The sequence below is a fragment of the Marmota monax genome, unplaced genomic scaffold, assembly GCF_021218885.2.
Source record: "Marmota monax isolate L192 unplaced genomic scaffold, Marmota_monax_Labrador192_F-V1.1 WCK01_AAM20220418_F8-fsc02305, whole genome shotgun sequence".
Taxonomy (NCBI): Eukaryota; Metazoa; Chordata; class Mammalia; order Rodentia; family Sciuridae; genus Marmota; species Marmota monax.
In genome coordinates, this window is record NW_026692653.1 from 1 (window position 1) to 18,006 (window position 18,006).

The 18,006-nt window shown below is 33.2% G+C and overlaps 1 protein-coding gene across 3 annotated transcripts; it reads left to right on the forward strand.

Moving 5' to 3' along the window:
- The first annotated feature begins 60 nt into the window (after positions 1 to 60).
- On the forward strand, positions 61 to 17,992 carry LOC124093842 (ankyrin repeat domain-containing protein 36B). Of its 3 annotated transcripts, XM_046446374.2 has the most exons (5): positions 61 to 2,510; positions 3,711 to 3,848; positions 6,076 to 6,140; positions 13,314 to 13,347; positions 16,419 to 17,992. In XM_046446374.2, exons 1-5 carry the CDS (start codon positions 2,452 to 2,454, stop codon positions 16,498 to 16,500), a joined length of 378 nt encoding a protein of 125 aa, XP_046302330.2. In that variant the 5' UTR covers positions 61 to 2,451; the 3' UTR covers positions 16,501 to 17,992. The 3 variants fall into 3 exon arrangements, 1 of the variants encoding a protein (XP_046302330.2); XR_009226940.1 differs by lacking the exons at positions 13,314 to 13,347; positions 16,419 to 17,992 and adding an exon at positions 7,872 to 9,551 and having other exon boundaries at positions 92 to 2,510; XR_009226939.1 differs by lacking the exons at positions 13,314 to 13,347; positions 16,419 to 17,992 and adding an exon at positions 7,292 to 9,551 and having other exon boundaries at positions 93 to 2,510.
- The last annotated feature ends 14 nt before the right edge of the window (positions 17,993 to 18,006 follow it).

Here is an 18,006-nt window from a genome sequence, read left to right on the forward strand (position 1 = left end):
TTATTTGGTCTTTTAACACAGCACAGCTTGGAATGCAGCTTCCTTTATTCTGCTATCTTCCATTTCTCATAAATTAGAATTTTAAACACATTTTCTTATGTATACTATAAAAATCATATTCCCATTGGAATTTTTAAAGCCTGTTTAGGTTACACATTGTTATAAATAAAAAAATTATTCACACTGCAAGCAATACTATCTCTTTCTCTTCAGTTTTGTCCCTTAAAAATGCAATAGATTTAGTATCTTTCATTATGCAAAAAACAATTTATCGATATAGATCACTATGAAGCTCATCAATATGAAAAATTTCTGACTTACATTTTGCCTCAATTTATAAATTGTTTTAAGTAGCAACTAAAATGGCATAAGAGTAAAAGAATCTTGAAAACCAGATGTTCATTAGGGTCCCAGATTTACCATTAAAACTGAGGATATATGTTATGATCTTATTTTTATTAGATTGTAATAGTTATACATAGAAGTTGAATACATAGTAGTATATATAGTCATTGTTACACTTAGTAGTTTTGTCGGGTTTATCCCAACAAAATTATACATGCATGGAATTTGATTTCAGTTCAAGATTCAATTCCTTTCCTGACCCTCTCTCCTTCTGTCCTTCCTGTCCTCCATTGTTCTCTTTCCTCTACTCTGATAGACATATGCTCCCTTCTCCATTTAGTTTTGATTGGTTCTTTTTACTTAAACAGAAAGATGACATTTCCTGTGGTATATTTGTATATGCACATAACATAATTTTTGAAGAGTTCATTATTTGTTGACTCTCCTTTGTTATCCTTCTACTTGGCCCCTCCATCTTCTCCTACTACACTACTGATCTTCCCTGTATCTTTTTGATATCCTATCCTTCCTTCCTCCTTTTCTTCATTTTATCCTAGCTTCCACATATTAGAGAATACATTCAACCTTTGAGTTTCTGAGTTTGTCTTTTTTCACTTAACATGATATTCTCCATTTCCACCCATTAACTAACAAATTCCATAATTTAATTATTCTTTATGGGTGAGTAGAATGACATTGTGTATACATACAACAATTTCTTAATTTTTTCATCCATCAGTGGGCATCTGGGTTGATTTTATAATGTAGTCATTAAGAATTGGACTACTATAAACTTGAAGTAGCTATATCACTATAGTATGCTGATTTTAGTTCTTTTACAAAAATAACCAGGAGTGAAATATCTTGGTTCTATTGTGGTTTGATCCCTAGATTTTTTTAGGAATATTCAAACTGCTTTGCAGAGTGAACATACTAGTCTTCATTGTTTCCAACAATGTACAAATGTTCCTTTATCCAAACAACCTTGCCAGCATTTATTGTTGTTTGTATACTTGCTCATTACCATTCCAATTGGAGTGATATTAGCCCTTATTGTAGCATTTCTCTGATTGCTAGAGATGTTGAACATTTGTTTATATATTTGTTGTTCATTCATTTTCTTCTTTTGAAAAATGTCTCCTCAGTTCTTTTTCCCATTTATTGTAATAGGTTGTTTTGAGGGTATATTGTTGTCTGTGTTATATATTCTGGATATTAACCCCCTATCAGTTGAGTAGCTGACAGACTTTCACTGATTCCCAGGGAGAATATATTTTTGATTTCATCTTTATAACATGGAAGGTAAATATTTTTTATCTAATAATAGCAGAAAACAAGATTCAATTCCTTTCCTTTAAGAAAAAAAGCAGCATAGTCTACTCAAAGTCTATTCTTTCAATTCAGATCCCACTTCTTTTGTGAACAATTTGGAGCAAAAGTGCCTGATATTGGTATGTGGGATTCTGACACCATAAATTGAATAGAATCAAGAGGACTTGAGTAACATGAAGAAAAAACTTCCATGTTATTGGAAAGTGTATACCTGCAACTTTAGTTCTTCACATGTAAATGTTTGCTATGAAAAATCAATGTCAAAGAAGTGTTAAGCAATAGTAAAGATATTTCTGTAGTACTGGATATATAATGCACAGTCTTGTAAATATTCTCTAACAGTGAATCAAGGAACCTTTCTGATAAGGGTTGGTATTTCTGGAAAAGTATGTATTCTTTGATATGTAGATTAATAAACCCTGATATAGAGTTAAAAATTTGGCTTATTAAATAAAATATTTAAATCCTTTACTAATTGTTTTAGGGTACAGGGCTATTGAGAAAAGAGGTCTCTGTCTTCAAGAAATGACTAGAGTTTATGTGGCCACTCTAAGTAGAGGAGAGACATTGCAAAGTTAAGGGTCGGAAAATATGAAAGTGAAATGAGATGAGAAGGAAGAGATTACTCTTAATTTACAATATTTGTTATATTCTTATGTTCATACAGCACTTTGTAAGAGGTTCAGTTCAGTTGAATAATTCTGTAAAATTTTTGTTGTTTTCCAGAGGGGCTATACACCACTTTTACTTGCCATAGAGCAAAACAGACAGCAGATGGTTGAAACATTAATTCAGAACAAAGCAAATATACATGCAGTTGACCAGAAGGGAAGGTATGGTACTTTATATATATATTATTTATATAGTAACAATCACTCATGGAAAAATGACTAGTTTAATGGGAAAGTCAATATTAACATATTTAGAAAAGAGTGATATAAAAAACAAACCACAGTTAAGGTAAAAAATCAATTATTCGAATTGAGAAATACAAATAAGTATATTAATATGATTCAAAATTATTGGCAGATGTTAGTTATTGGTTTATTGCTCACATGATTTTGTATTAACTAAAGAGTTTTACTATTACTATTAGTTTTGTAAAATATGGAGTTTTAGTTTACATTTTGGTTTCTATTATATTTTTAACTTCTGCATCTGATTTATTTTTCTTTTGGAAAAGATGTATTGATCATAAATAGGCATTGGAAATTATTTTTTTATTTGGTTGACTGTTCTAAATTACTTTCCTTGTAGAATATTGATGTTAGTTTATTCCTAAGTGTTTATTAATTGCTACTGCCAAATGCTGTTCATTTTTATCATATTTTGGTGCTTTTGCTTTTAATTGGAAGGTACAGAGGGAAGAAAGTAGCTTTAATGGAATAAATATTTTCTTTAATAAAGATAAGACATAGGCAGGTTTTAAAGAGAAAAAAAAAAGCCTTGGATTCTCACACAATTGGATTTTATTCCTAGCTTTTGTAGTACATCACCTTAAAAACAATACTTATGACTAAATATATTTCCTGATATGAAAAATAGGATAATACATGCTTGAAGGATGATTGTGAAATTGTACATATTGCATTGCATTCAATGTTTAGCAAATACTTATTAGTACCATTAATTGAAATAATGATTATTATTTTATTGTTATTATTAGTGTGCAAATAGCCTTTTCTGCTTGACCTTTAGCTGACTGTGAGTTACAGTACATTGTTTCACACTAAGAAGGAAATGGAGCTTTCTTCAATGAAAGTTTTACCAATTTCAGTTAAATGACCTCATCATAGTTACTGTCCATTGAAGGACTTTAAGTTTGTTAACATCTCCCTCATTGGGAAAAGAGATTTTCTTTTTTTTCCTTTTAGACTTTGAGATGATTTGCAAAAGTGAATATTTGTTCTCTTAGATGTTTATGTCTATTAATATCTGTAAAGTAAGATGTCAAATTGAGAAAATATTATAAATTAGCTCTTTGAATAACTTTATTAAAATACTTAAAGTTGACGTTATCTCTCTTATTATAGAACAGCCCTCATGTTTGCTTTGGAACAAAAATCAAAACACGTAGTTGAGATGCTTCTTCAGAGTGGTATTGATGTCTCTGCTGCAGATAACTTTGGGCAGATGGCATTAGCTTATGCTATTGCTAGTGGTGATACTAAGTAAGTATTTACATTAAAATACTAATCAATATTGATTGGAGGCTGAAAATAATTAAAAAACTATTGCATTTTACACATGAGGTGAGATTTTATAGTACAGCTATATGTGGAATGATAATGAGTTAGAGTTCATCACCCAGGAACCCTGTAAAGTCTAGACAAAAATAGTGATGAATGTAAGAGTCTTCTCAGAGGTTCCTTTCTTCCCCCCCCCCCCCCCTTTTTTTTTTACTTTTTCCCTTATACATGCTAGTAAGTTGCTCTACCACTGAGATACATCACTAGTCAGCATCTTAGGATTCTTTAAAAAAAACTTTGTCATTATGATTCCCAGTCTTATCTCTTTCGTTCCAAGTATAACTCCTAACTGTGGAGTAGCAATAGTGTCACACTTTGATTTTTATAATTAGCCATTTGGGTCTTAAAATGCCCAGTTGAGCAGAAAATATTTTTACTCTCCTATGAAAGTTAGCTTTTCTACCACCCTTCTTTAATTTCCCAAGGACCTGAGAATTTCCTTAAAGTCTAAAGAGCAGGTGGAAGGACTTTTAAAATGTTAATTTTTCTCTGTCAATTCTGTTGCTGTGGTGTTGCTGTTAGAACTGGCTCTTCAGTCTGGTGATGAGTAACTTTTACTACAAAATGTCCTGATTGATCCCAATCCCTGAGTATTCATGGTAATGCACACTTAGATTTAAAAGTTACAACGCTATTTTTAGTTCATATATACATATGCTTGTTTATTCAGCTATTATTCCCAAACAGCAGAATTCTGTTTTGGCAACTTGGCCTCCTAGCTTTAGCCACACACATATTAAGAACTCTGGCCCTGTCCCACAACTCAAACCTTTATGTGGAACAACCCCCATGCATTATCCTTTGAGGACTTTGTCTTTTCTTGCATAAACTAATCATTCAGAACTATCAGATAGCTTCAAATAATATCACTGAAGAGATGAGAATTTCCAATCATCTTCCCTAAAATATGTGTTCCTCGAAACCTCTCATCCCTTGAAGTATATTTTCTTTTACTGCAGGAGGCCCAATATTAATGTTTCCCAGGTTGGGTGTGTCTAGTGATTTGCTTTCCAAAGTAAGAAAATTTCCCAAACTATTGCAATCAGTCTAAAGTTTTCAGCATATATCAAGTTCTCCCTTACAAGGAAGAGATAAGTTCTCTGAGCTTAAAGTAGATTCATTGAATCTAAGAGCGCTAAGCCCCATTATGACTTATTAGTATCCATGTGTAAAGAGGATTTGGTCTTCCAAGTCAGTTAGAGGTCGACATGGAGATTTAGCTTCCTCTAAAAATTATCCATTGATTCTTTTCAATTAGGTGGAGAAGAAATAGTAGCAGTCCAAGCCAATTCTTGGCATTGGTTAATTTCCCATTTTTGGTGTTATTGATTAGTTTCACAATAGGGGATGAATATATTCTCTAAAGAGATATGATAGTTAAAAATAAATTGTTATAAATTATTTAATGTCTAATTTGCCCTGAGACATAAAGCACAAAAAAGACTACAATCAGTAACCAAAATTAGAACTCAAAAGCATTTTTCAGTAATTTCAACACTTGAATATTAGAACCTGTGAAGAATACACATTGGTTTATTTGGGATTCCAATTATAGTTGACTAAAAAGATCAAATTATGCCATTATTTTCCTATTTCTTTTGACATGTTTTAATATTACCTCATAGAGTCTTCCTAACAACTTTGTAAACTAAAGTGGTACAACCCTTATTTTTTAGAAGAAGCCCTTAATTTTAAGAGAAATTAATTGTGCAAGAAGAAAGAGCTATTATTTACATGACATTTTCTGAGTTCTAGCTATATCAGTTAATATACTTACCTATATTGTTCTCAATTCATGATCATTTTATCTTACTTTGTTTTCTTAATATAAGCTTATGGGTGCAATGGCATGTGTATTTACCACAGCTACTTGGGGGAGAGAATGAGGCAGGAGAATTCCTTGAACCAAGGAATTCCAGACTAGCCTGTGCATCATTGTGAAATCCCATCTCAAAAACAAAAGAAAACCAAACAGTTTACAAATAATTGTCAAGTTAATAAAATGTCTGGGCTTACAAATTTGAAGTGCATATTATAAAGTTCTGATATAAGATCTAATATTGTTTAAAATACTATTATATATTGAATGTTTGGTTATTGTTTTTATACCAATATTAAAATGCTAATTTGATTCATTTTTTATCTATAGCCTGAAGGAATTAATTCTTCAATATATGAAAGTAGAATCTAAACATCCTGAAAATATCAACCCAGGTAAGACTTCTGAAAGTGAATTAATCATGGTATTCATGGCTTATATAAGAAAAGTAAGAGTATGCCAGGTGCAGTGTTGGCAAGCCTGTAATTGGGTGGCTCAGGAGGCTGAGGCAAGAGGACTGCAAGTTCAAAGTCAACCTCAGCAATTTAGCAAGGCCCTCAGCAACTTAGCAAGACACTTTCTCAAAAATTACAAAAGGACTGGGATGTCTGTGAGTGGTTAAGCTCTCCTGGGCTCAATTCCTGGTACCTGAGTAAATAAATAAGAGTAAGAAAGTTTGGACTGCTAAGGAGCAGTGGAGAAATTAATGTGTTACATTCATATTGTTCTTAATATTTTTATTAATAATCTAGAATTCATGATTATTTAAGCCATTAATTGTAGGAAATTTATAATCTGAAATGATATTGTCTGAAGTAATTTTAGGCTAACTTAATCTTGGCCCCTGAAATCTTATATTTATGTGCATAAATAAGTAAAAAAATTCAAATTAGCATGTTGTCTTTCCTATATAATGACATTGTAGCAAAGTGGACTTGTAATAAAAACAGATGTTCTATTTTTACTATAGATATCAACTCTTACTGTGTATACAAATTCATGGATTTTACAGTGATATTTCCATACATATGTAAATAGTACTTGAATCCCAAACCACTTTCCCTACTTCCATTTCTATCTGTCCCTTCATTTCTTCATCCCTTGTTACCTTCCCTCTTTCCTAATAACCCCTTTTCCATTTCCTAGTCATTCTTAATTTGTTTTCAAATTGCACATGTTATAGAGAATGTGATATTTGATTTATGTTTCTGACTTATTCTGCTTAACATAATAGCCAGCCTTTCCATCCATCTTAAGTTTTTGTCTTTGTTTCTTTCTTTTCTCTGAAAGGCTTGAAATATACCATTTCATGTTCCCTGGCCTTCAAAGTTTCTGTTGATAACTCTTATGTTCTTATGAGTTTATTCTATAAGTGCTTTGGCCTTTTTTACATCTTTCAATGTACTTTTGGCAATTTTTATAAACGAACGTGGAGAAGTTCTATTCTGGTCATGTCCATTTGGTGTTCTAAATGCTTCCTGTATCTGGACATCCATAACATTCATGTTTTTTGGGTTTTTTTTTTTTTTTTTTTTTTTTTTTTTAGTTTTTGGCAGACACAACATCTTTGTTTGTATGTGGTGCTGAGGATTGAACCCGGGCCGCACGCATGCCAGGCCAGTGTGCTACCGCTTGAGCCACATCCCCAGCCCCAAGGACATCCATAACATTCAAAAAATTTAAGAAATTTTCTGCTATTTTTTTCTCCAAATAAATTGCATTGCCTATAAGCCTGTAGTAATACACCATTGTCTGTGTTCATAATTCATGAGTTTAGTCTATAAATCAGGTACCAAGGACTTTGTATATTCTGTTTCTTCTTCTTTTTGTTGTCATAACTAACTAAACGTGACATTCATCATTGCCTTCCAACTCTGATATTTTTTCTTCTGATTAATCTAGTCTATGATTGAAACTTAGATTTATTTTTTTTTAATTTGAAATATTAAGCTATTTATTTCCAAGATTGCTGTTTGATTTCTTTTCGGAAGCTCTATTTTTGCACTGTTCTCTAATGCCTTGTAAAGTTTTTATTACTTTATTTATCTTCTATTTGTATCATTTTTGAGTTCATACATTATTTTTAATCTTTTTAAATCCTTTTTCTGGCATTTTGTCTACTGCAGTGTCATTGGAATCAGTTGCTAGAGAGTTATGAACTTTTGGAGGATCCATGTTACCTTACTTGTTCATCTTATATTTGTGCTAAATTTTGTGCATCTGTGGGGATGTATGTTTCTTCCACATTTATGTGAGAGTCTTCTTAGGAAATAACCTTCTCTTGATGATGTATCCTGGGCTATTGGTTTATTTTGTCAAGATTATTTCCAAATTATAGACTTTGTATTATAGACTTTTATGTTTTACCTGACTGTGATTCATGGATTTTGTCACAGTTTGTACTATCATAGCCTGAAGGACCAACTTTCTTTGTCAATCTTGTGAGAATGGAGTCACATGATGTAGGCAGTGGATTATGTGGGCTGCATTTTTTGTGGTCATTACTGTAGCCTTGTCAATAATTTTCTGTCTGCAAAGGCACGGGAGAGACCTAGTGCCACAGTCCAGCTGGGCAAAGTAACTGAGAGGTGACAAGCAACTGAAGGTTGAAGCGGTAACTGAAGGTAACTGAAGATAACTGCTTTATTATAGAAGAGCAGAAGTATATATATCTAACTGATTTACATAAAGCATGACTCAATCAGCATCATCCAATCATAGCATTGCTCCCCTACAGATACAGCAATCAGCCAATAAGGAGTCCCCACCATCTTGATGACTCAGTGGCATTGCCTCACAAGCCACTCCTCCTGGCAAACTGCCAGGCACCATCTTGACATGGTCATGGCCTCCAACAACCTAGGCTGAGGTGCTGCTTGGTGCAGACTTCATACCTGCACAACTCTGTAAACAGAGTTGTTTCACCTACCTGCTCATGCTATGAGGGTGGCTGCCAAACACTGGATTATAGTACATTCGATCCATACCAACATGGGTACATGTCAGCTGGGGGCTTTTATTTACCCTGTTATTTGACTCGAAGTACCTGCCAAGTTATAAGTGGGACTGTACGTCTTCTGTGGAAAGTAAGATGCATTTTTTCTTACCTTTGCTGTGGGTTTTAGAAGTTGCAAAGTACCTGCCAATGTGTTCAAGGAATGGGGCTGGATCCCCAATGCAGATGGAAGAAGACAAACAACAATAATACAGCATGAAGGCAAACTAGATATAGGTATACAGAAACAATCAAAAAGAAAAAAAAAAAAAAAACATCAGTAACAACAGAGAAGAAAAGGATAAAATATTTAGGATCTACTAAATTGTTAAAGGTTCATAAAAGTAAAATTAATTTTAAAAAAAGGAAAAATGAGAAATTAGAAGAAAATTTAAAAATTCTATTAAATTATGACAATAAAAGTAATGAAACAAAATGACAAAGTAATAATTAAAAAGAAAGTAACACAAAGCAAAATCTAGTCAAGAATTTCTTCTACATGAGTTGTATGTGCACACACTGTCCTAGTTTTGCCCAGGGCAATTGTCAATGCCTGCATAGCAGCAAGCCCTTCATACCTGCAGAGCTTTGGCATTATGAGGGTTGTGCCAGAAAGTCATATATTCTGCCTGTAGAACTATAGTCTGTGTGGGCTGGGGATGTGGCTCAAGCGGTAGCGCGCTTGCCTGGCAAGCGTGCGGCCCAGGTTCGATCCTCACCACCACATACAAACAAAGATGTTGTGTCCGCCAAAAACTGAAAAAAAAAAAAATTAAAATTTTCTCTCTCTCTCTCTCTCTCTCTCTCTCTCTCTCTCTCTCAAAAAAAAAAAAAAAGAACTATAGTCTCTGTGCCCAGGGATGTGGCAAATGTCTGAACTCCAGTATCTACCCAAAATGTGAATGTGAATTGAGATTGTTCCAAAGAGCAAATGTATTTTCTAATATTTTTTTCTATAAGTTGAATGTATTTAGTAAATAAAAATTAGTTATTTGTGTCACTAAAAATGAGTTGTCTCATTAAAATGAGGTGAAATACTCTGTGGCATTTTTAAACTATTTTTTGCATAAATATGTAATTAAATTATTCATTTGTGTATTTTCAATTTCTTCAACTTATGAGAATAGCCATATTCTATCGCTTTGATCTTTATCACCAATTTGGAGGTGACTGTCTTGCCATAATATGTTAGAGTCTGTAAACAAGTCAAAAATAACACCTGGCATTTTGCCAGGGGAATGTTAGAGTTCGTAAACAAGTCTGGATGGTGCCTGGCAAAATGCCATCGGGAGTGGTTTGAGAAGTAACAAAAGCGAGCTATTAAGTGTGGAGATTCCTTATTGGTTGACTGATGTATCTAGTTTATGCTAATAAGATAAGCTGTGTGGAATGTATAAATACTGCTCCTGTCCTGCAATAAACGGCTCCTACTCCTGCTGTATCAAGTACACAAGTTATTCGTCACACCCCCCCCCCCCCGCTAGTTTGCTGCAGCCACACAGACTGCGGCAATAATACTTATTAACTGTTAATGGTCAGCTCAGTGAGTATCTTTTTTTTTTTTTTATTATTTAGTAACTTTTTGTGTTCAGTACTGTAATCAAATCTAGGGCATTATGCATCCAGGTAAGTGCTCTACCATTGAGGTATATCCTTGGTCCCTAATACATAGTTTTAAATTCACAGAAAAATATGGAAGGTACTAAGATATTTTCTTCTGTACTTCCTTTACTTTCACAGTACTCCTCCATTACCAATGTCCACTACTAGGGGCATACTCTTGCTAACAATGATGAGCCTACACTTATACATTATTATCACTCACATATTTAATTTATATTAGGATTCTTTCTTGGTGCTATACAACTGTGGTTTTTAGAAAAATGGATAATAGCATGTATTCATAGTTGTAGCTTCAGAAACAAAATGTTTTATTGTGCTTATCTTCTTCCTAATCACCTCAACACACATGTAACCCCTTCCAACCACTTATCTCTATTATATCTGGAATATTTTTTTCCAGAGTAACCTTATATTTGGAAAAGTATAGTATATTTAAAATATTAAAGTTCCAACGTAATTAAATCTATTCATTTACAAAATACTTTTTAGTTTTTCTTTCTTTTGTGGTGCTAGTGATTGAATACATTACATCATGTGATATAGGCACATTGTCTATTAGTGGGCTTCATTTATAGCCCTTGTTTTCCAATTTTTGTTCACCAGTATAGGACATGAGGGCATATGGATTACATGCAGAAAAAGCAGGAAGTCTATAAAGATTTGCCACATAATGAAAAGGATTGAAAAAAAAATTGGATCATGCTGTACAACACAGTGCTAACTGTAACATCCTACTCTACTGGGACCAGATAAAATCGTCTCAGTGGAATCTGACAATCTCAAGAAGTCATAGTTTATAACAGTGGTCATCAAAAAGTATTTTACAGCCTTGCCATAGGAAAACTTTCTAGAAAAAGAGTAGTAAACATGAATTAAAATTATCTCCTCTTCAGTTGTCAGAATGAATCTTTGATGGTTTGGATGTGAGGTGTCCCCAAAAAGCTCATGTGTGATATAATGCAAGAAGGTTTAAAGGGGAAATGATTGAGCTATGAGAGTCTTAACCCAGTCAGTGAATTAATCCCCTGATGGGATTAACTGGGTGGTAACTGAAGGCAGGTAAAGTGCGGCTAAGGATGTGCATCATTGGAGGTTTGCCTTTGATATTTTATATCTGGTGAGTAGAGTCTCTCTCTGCTTTCTATTCAACAAGTGAGCTGCTTCCCTATGCCTTACTCTTCCACCATGATGTTCAGCCTCATCTGGAGTCCCAGGGAATGGAGTTGGCAGTCTATTGACAGAGACCTCTTAAACCTTCAAATAAACTCTTTCCCCACTATAATTGTTCTGGTCAGGTCCTGTAGTCACAGCAATAAAAAATCGGACTAAAACAGAATCTCAATGAAATTTGCTATGTATATTTATGACTGCTCCATACTGAATCTCATCAACATGTATGTCCCCAAGGTACTAATTTTTTTTTTAAAAAAAGGATATAAATAACAGTTCAGGACAGTAGATGAAAGGAAACAAAGCAAGGGGGGGGGAGAAAAAGGGTATCTACTGGGGACTGAATTTAAAAGAAAAAACGAAGCTGTAGAATTTGATCAAAATGAATCCTAATGTTTAAATTAAAAGAACCAATAAAAACAAAGAAAAAATAATTACATTGCCACATGCTTGAGTAAAATAATTCCATAAGTGCTTTAAATTTAGCAAATCCAACATTGTCTAAAGTTATGTCCCCTTCTTTGTATAAGCCCCTTCGGATTTATTCATACTATATGCTTTACGTTTTTGCCATTACAAATTAATGACGTACTTCAAATAATCTAAAAAGTAATTCTAATATTTTCAGAGAAGAGTATGAAATCAGACTATTTAATTTTAACAGAACTGACATTCTTTTAAAATTTTTGTTATTTTTATTACTATTATTATTTCACTTCTAGGGATCGAACCCAGGATTCATGCATTCTATGCAACGCACTACCATTAAGCTCCATTCTGTATCCTATCAGTAGATTTTCTCTTGGGGGAAATGCCAAAAGAGTAACATTGTTTTGTTTAATAATTTAAATGCATTGGAAAGGACTTTTTTTCTCATCAGAGAGACAATGGTTGGCACATTCTGAAAACATAATAGTTTACTTTAATCCTTTCTCATATCAGCTATTTCTACATGACAACTTGCTGCTACCTCCCTAGTACTTCTAAGTTTTCCTGTGACAACAAAGTATATACCAGAATGTACAAACTCTCAAGGATTTCATCTTTTTAGTGTCCCCCCCTCACTGCCCACATTGGAGGTAATGCCTTGTTTATAGGACACATAAGAGAGAAAGCATCTGGAAATAAGAGAATAATATCTTCACCAGAACAGGATTAGTGAGGGTTAACATATCAATTTCTATTTAGCTCTCCTCATATTTAACCTGGAATGTCTATGTAAGCATTCCAGTTCCTGGTCTGTTTTCTTGAGTTTTGCCATGCATCAAAGTACACTGTCCATGCATCCACCTTCCTTGTGGTAAAGGGTTTCATTTTAACCTGAGCAGTTTTGACTGAAAATCTGGAGCGATTGTGTATCATAACAGCCTAAGAATATTCTCTGATAATTATTCCTACTGCAATTAGTCCAGAAAAATCATGCTATTTGTTTGACACTTTCATCTCTATGCTCCTGAATCTGCTAATGATATTGTTTTCTGTCCATCTTGTAACTTTTAGATAAAAGTACAGTCATGGGACTGTTTACTTTTACTTTTAGGTATCAAATTTTGATAAATCCCATGCATCTTCCTTGCATTTAAAAAGTGCAAAGTATGGGACTGAAGAGTTCTTAATGCATTAATTGCCTATCAGAAATATAATTAATATTCATTCTAGAAAAGGCTCCATATATGGGCCTAGAAGAATTCTCTATAAAAAAGCATCAGACTCATACACTTTTAATATTTTATATTTTCTATTGTTGATTAAATATGTATTTTACTCTTTTCTTTAATAGTGGATGAAGATTCTACAGATGACCATTTAAAAAGGTAGGATTTTATAGAGTAAAAAAAATTGTATGATAGCTAATTATAGAATGAAGATGAAAGGAACAAATATTTTTTGAGTGTTCCAGTCTAGGATAGACAATTGCATCTAACACTTGTTTGTTAAAGTCATCGCAATGACTTTGAAAGTGTCTGTGCTATTATAACCTGTTATTTACTAATTAAGCAGTTCTCACTCATTCATAGAAGTTGACTAATTGTCCCATATTCCCACAATTAATAAGTACCAGGCCTGTAGTTACTGTAAGCTTGCCTGGCTGACAACTCTATTGTATTGCCCTACTGTGTAGGTTGATGCCAGTGCTGTACTAGAATCAAGAAGCAGGTCTGTATCATCAATTCAGAAAGTCAAAGTCAGTTGTGTGTTAATTCTGACTCATAATTTACCTGCAAAGCCTGGGTATAGAGTTTGTCCTGATATTTTTGACAGTTTCACTGATAACAAAATTTCTTTTTTTGTACATCAAAGATTTTTAGGAAAAATCTCACAAAGCTGTGGTATCATGTTTTCTTCATAAACAAGAACAGGCTAGTCCTGGAAAGGAATCATTTTACTTGAAGTTAAGGATACCTTTGTGTAAACCATGTTATATTAAATACATTAAGGCTCCATATGGAGAATATTTTAATTGATATCTCTACTTCCTGATTTCCCAGTTTGGTTTCCTTCAGTATTCTACCCCACGTATCTTTGACCTCTGTTTTTATAAACTGTTTTATAAATCAAGAGCTACATTTTCCTTCAGGCTACTACCCCTATTTACCTTTATGAAGACTTTTTTCTTTATAATCTTGTTTTCTTTTTCTATGATTAAAATCTTTTCTTGAATTTTTGTTTTTATTTTTTGTTGTGCTCTCTTTATTTTTTTAAAGTTGTGTCAATTGAATATTCATTTTTTTCCTGTTGACAGAATCCAAAGCTCAAAGAATTTAAGAATTTTAAGGAATTTTCACCTATCAATGTACCCTCTCACCCTTCAATATGTATTTGACATGCTGGCCAAATGATGGTCATGATGATGACCCTGAAACGTATAGATATAGAAAGGAATAGCAATAAGATTCAAACTGAGGTTCCTTCATGCTAACTCAGTACTTTTCCTGATTATCATTGTGTAGTAAATGTGTTCATAACAGGTTAGGGAGTGTCTGTAGAAACCCAACTAAAGTGGATAAGACTGGGATTACTAAGTAAGCCCAGTAATAGAGTATCAGAGTGACACTAACAAACGGAAGGGCAAAACTGAAGAGAAACAGCACTGTGTTTACTAGAAATAAGGGTTGTAGAAAATTGACCAAAACCTTGGGGTTTATGACCAGTTTGATTAACACAAAATGGATATTAAGGACATAGAATATTGGAAGCTGTCTAGAAAGGCCTATTAAAAATAAGATTTGAAGGAAGTCCTGATAGGTTGTTATTTTCTTGTTTGTTTAACTGGAAGAAGTGACAAAATTCAAGGTTTTTTTTTTTTTTTTTTTTTTTTTAAAAAGATGTTAATATAATTTGAGCCATGGGAAAAGTCTCCAGAGTTTAGAGATCTGAGAGTGGCTTAGGGACTCTAAAAACCCAGGAGACTAGAATTTGTTGGACACATGGATCTACAGTCTAGCAAGTGTCCATTCTCCTCTACTTCTTTTCTCAACTCATTGATGTCCTTCTTATGTGCACATATAGTAGATCATGAAAATAATTGGCTGGCAAAGTCATTGAAGAGCTTCATTTAGGTAGTTGGTAAAATGTTTATGCTAAGGCCTGTGACTGAGACTCCATTCAGTTTGTTTCCCACTAGCAGAAGGAACTGTGACTCTTGGTCCTTTGAGTATAACTTGTATCAGGAATCTGCATCTTCATACAATGTAGGTTTAAAGTTTGGAGGGTCCCACTGAGTCCTGCAGATGAGAGAATGGGGAGTGGAATCCCAGAGGAAGGAGGATATTTAGATAATATTTAGGGAAACACAGGTATGATTACCAGTACTCTGTTTTTCTAGCAATCTTTTCCCTTGGGTATCTGAGGGCCTGTAAAGGTTATAGGTGCTTGCTAGTTTATGTAGATTTGAATAAAGTGGGATTCATAATACATTTATAATAAGTATTCTCAATAACAACATATACATTCATTTCTTGACTTTGAACATTCAGTGTTCAAAATTTTTTTTAAGGTTTCATGGTTTCTTTTTCTTTTTTTCTTTCTTTCTTTTTTTCTGGTATCAGGGATTGAACTCAGGGGCATTTGCCTACTGAGCCATTTCCCTAGCCCTACCTTTAATTTTATTTAGAGATAGGGTCTCAGTGAGTTGCTTAGTGCCTCACTTTTGCTGTCTTCTTTTTGTTTTTGTTTTTCTTCTTTACAATGGGGACAAAACCTAGGGGTGCTTGAACACTGAGACACATCCCCAGCCCTATTATTTTATGTTTGGTTTTGAGACAGAATGTCACCAAATTGTTGGGGGCCTCACTAATTCACTGAGACTGTCTTCAAACTTGAATGCTCCTGCCTCAACCTCCCAATTTGCTGTGATTACAAGCATGCATCACCACACACTGCACAATGGGGTATTTTCAGTAGGTGATATCCATGCTGAAGAACTAATACCGCCATTTTAAACTACCTTACTTAGTCTTTGATCCATGGATAACCAAGAGAGAAGGCACTGTTTCTTGTTACCTTGTCTTGGGTTATAAAATGGGTGTTCCACTTAAGGTTAAAAAAAAAAGTGTGTGTGTTTGTGTGTGGATGTGTGTGGATGTGTGTGGCAGCTATTAATTGGATTTTAAGTTCAGCCTTCAAGACAGGCAGTTTCTGAGAATAAGTTTATTCTCAAGTTCTGCCAATACATTCACTGTCAGTCTGAAATGGAATTAAGACTACCATCATTGAATATCTCATAGTTTAAAAAAAGTGAAGGCAGAAAGAGCTTTATAAAACAGAGGTTATGTTTTAATCATATCAGTCAAGAAATACAATTTAATAAAGTTAAATCTAAGTTTTTACTAGAGTTTATTAAAAATACTATCCAACTACTTTATTATACATTTTTGCTTTACAGGATTTCTAATAAAACTGATCCTGATGATCATTGTCTCACCTTGGATGAGGCCAAATATAAATATTATGACAAGGTAAAGTGATCTTTTGTGAAATTAATTTTCTTGTTCTGAATTTTTGGTTTTGAGGTGTTAAAACTTAGCAATGGTTTTCTGATCTATTTTGTGCAAATTTGCTCAAACAAAACCATTTTAAGAGAATTATGTTGATATTTTTTAACTTGTACAAATGCCAATGTTCCCTTGAGGAGTTTAGTTTGGTGGGGGATGGAAGAAACATTGTACTGGTAAATACATATTGATAGAAAAATTGCATCAGGAATAAATTTCTTATTGCAGAAGCAATAGGAAATTTGGTCAAGGATTTTTTGTTAGATTTACATTAGTGTGACTTTTAAATCATACTTACATGATTTATAATATTCATGCCCAAATTATTTTTTGTAGAATCATGAAATTTCTTTTATGCCTTTAATTTGAAATAAATAAGGCACATTGGATAGAGGTTTTTTTTTTTTTTTTTTTTTAAGACCCTTTATATTTTACTCAATATATTTCTAGGAGACTTTTTTCATTATTTCTATCCTTGGTTCCATTTTTACACTAAAGTAACATTAGAAATTATGGAAACATACAAATTTAGAATAGGTATATTAATGTTTAGATTAGGGGCTGCAGTTGTAGCTGAGTTATACAGTACTTGCCTAGTATGGACTGTGAGGCAAGGGGTTCACTCCTCAGCATCATATAAAACTAAGTAAATAAATGTACAAAAATATAATAACATTATAAAAATGTTTGCATTAAAAAGGGATTTCTTCATGCCTTCTGACTCTTTCCACTAAGAGTATATTTAAAACTCTTTATCTAATTGAAAAATGGATGTCTTGTGAAAAATAATAACCACTACTGGAAGCATAGACTCTCAATAACCATATGATAAGACTTTAGTTTTATATTTTTTGTATCATAGTGTTTTAAAATATTCAAATGCTTATGTCACATTCTGAGATCTCGTATTTTAGACATTTTTTACTTAGTTATTTAAATATTCATTTAATAGCTTTTTAAATTTTAATAAGCTAGTCAAGGTTAATAAATATATTTGCATATATCCTGGAGCAGCTACAATATGGTTCAAATGTAAGGAAATAGCTTCTTAATTTTTTGAACATGAATAAATGAGTAAAAACACATGAAAAAAATTCTTTATTTTTAATTTTTTTTTTTTTTTTGGTACTAAAGATTGAACTCAGGGCCACTTTACTGCTGAGCCACATCCCAAGCCCTATTTTGTATTTTATTTAAAGACAGAGTCTCACTGAGTTGCTTAGAGCCTCACCATGGCTGAGGCTGGCTTTGAACTTGCGATCCTCCTGTCTTAGCCTCCGAAGCCACTGGGATTACAGAGGTGCACCACCATACCTGGCTTAGAAATAAATTTCTATAGAATGAAGTGTTCTAAATAACATAGCATGCATGAGATGACTATTAATTAACTACTGAATTCTAAAAATATGCTTTAAGTTTGAATTTTCTTTTGATATCTAGGATGTACAAATTCAGGTGAGTTATGTTGAATTAGTGCCA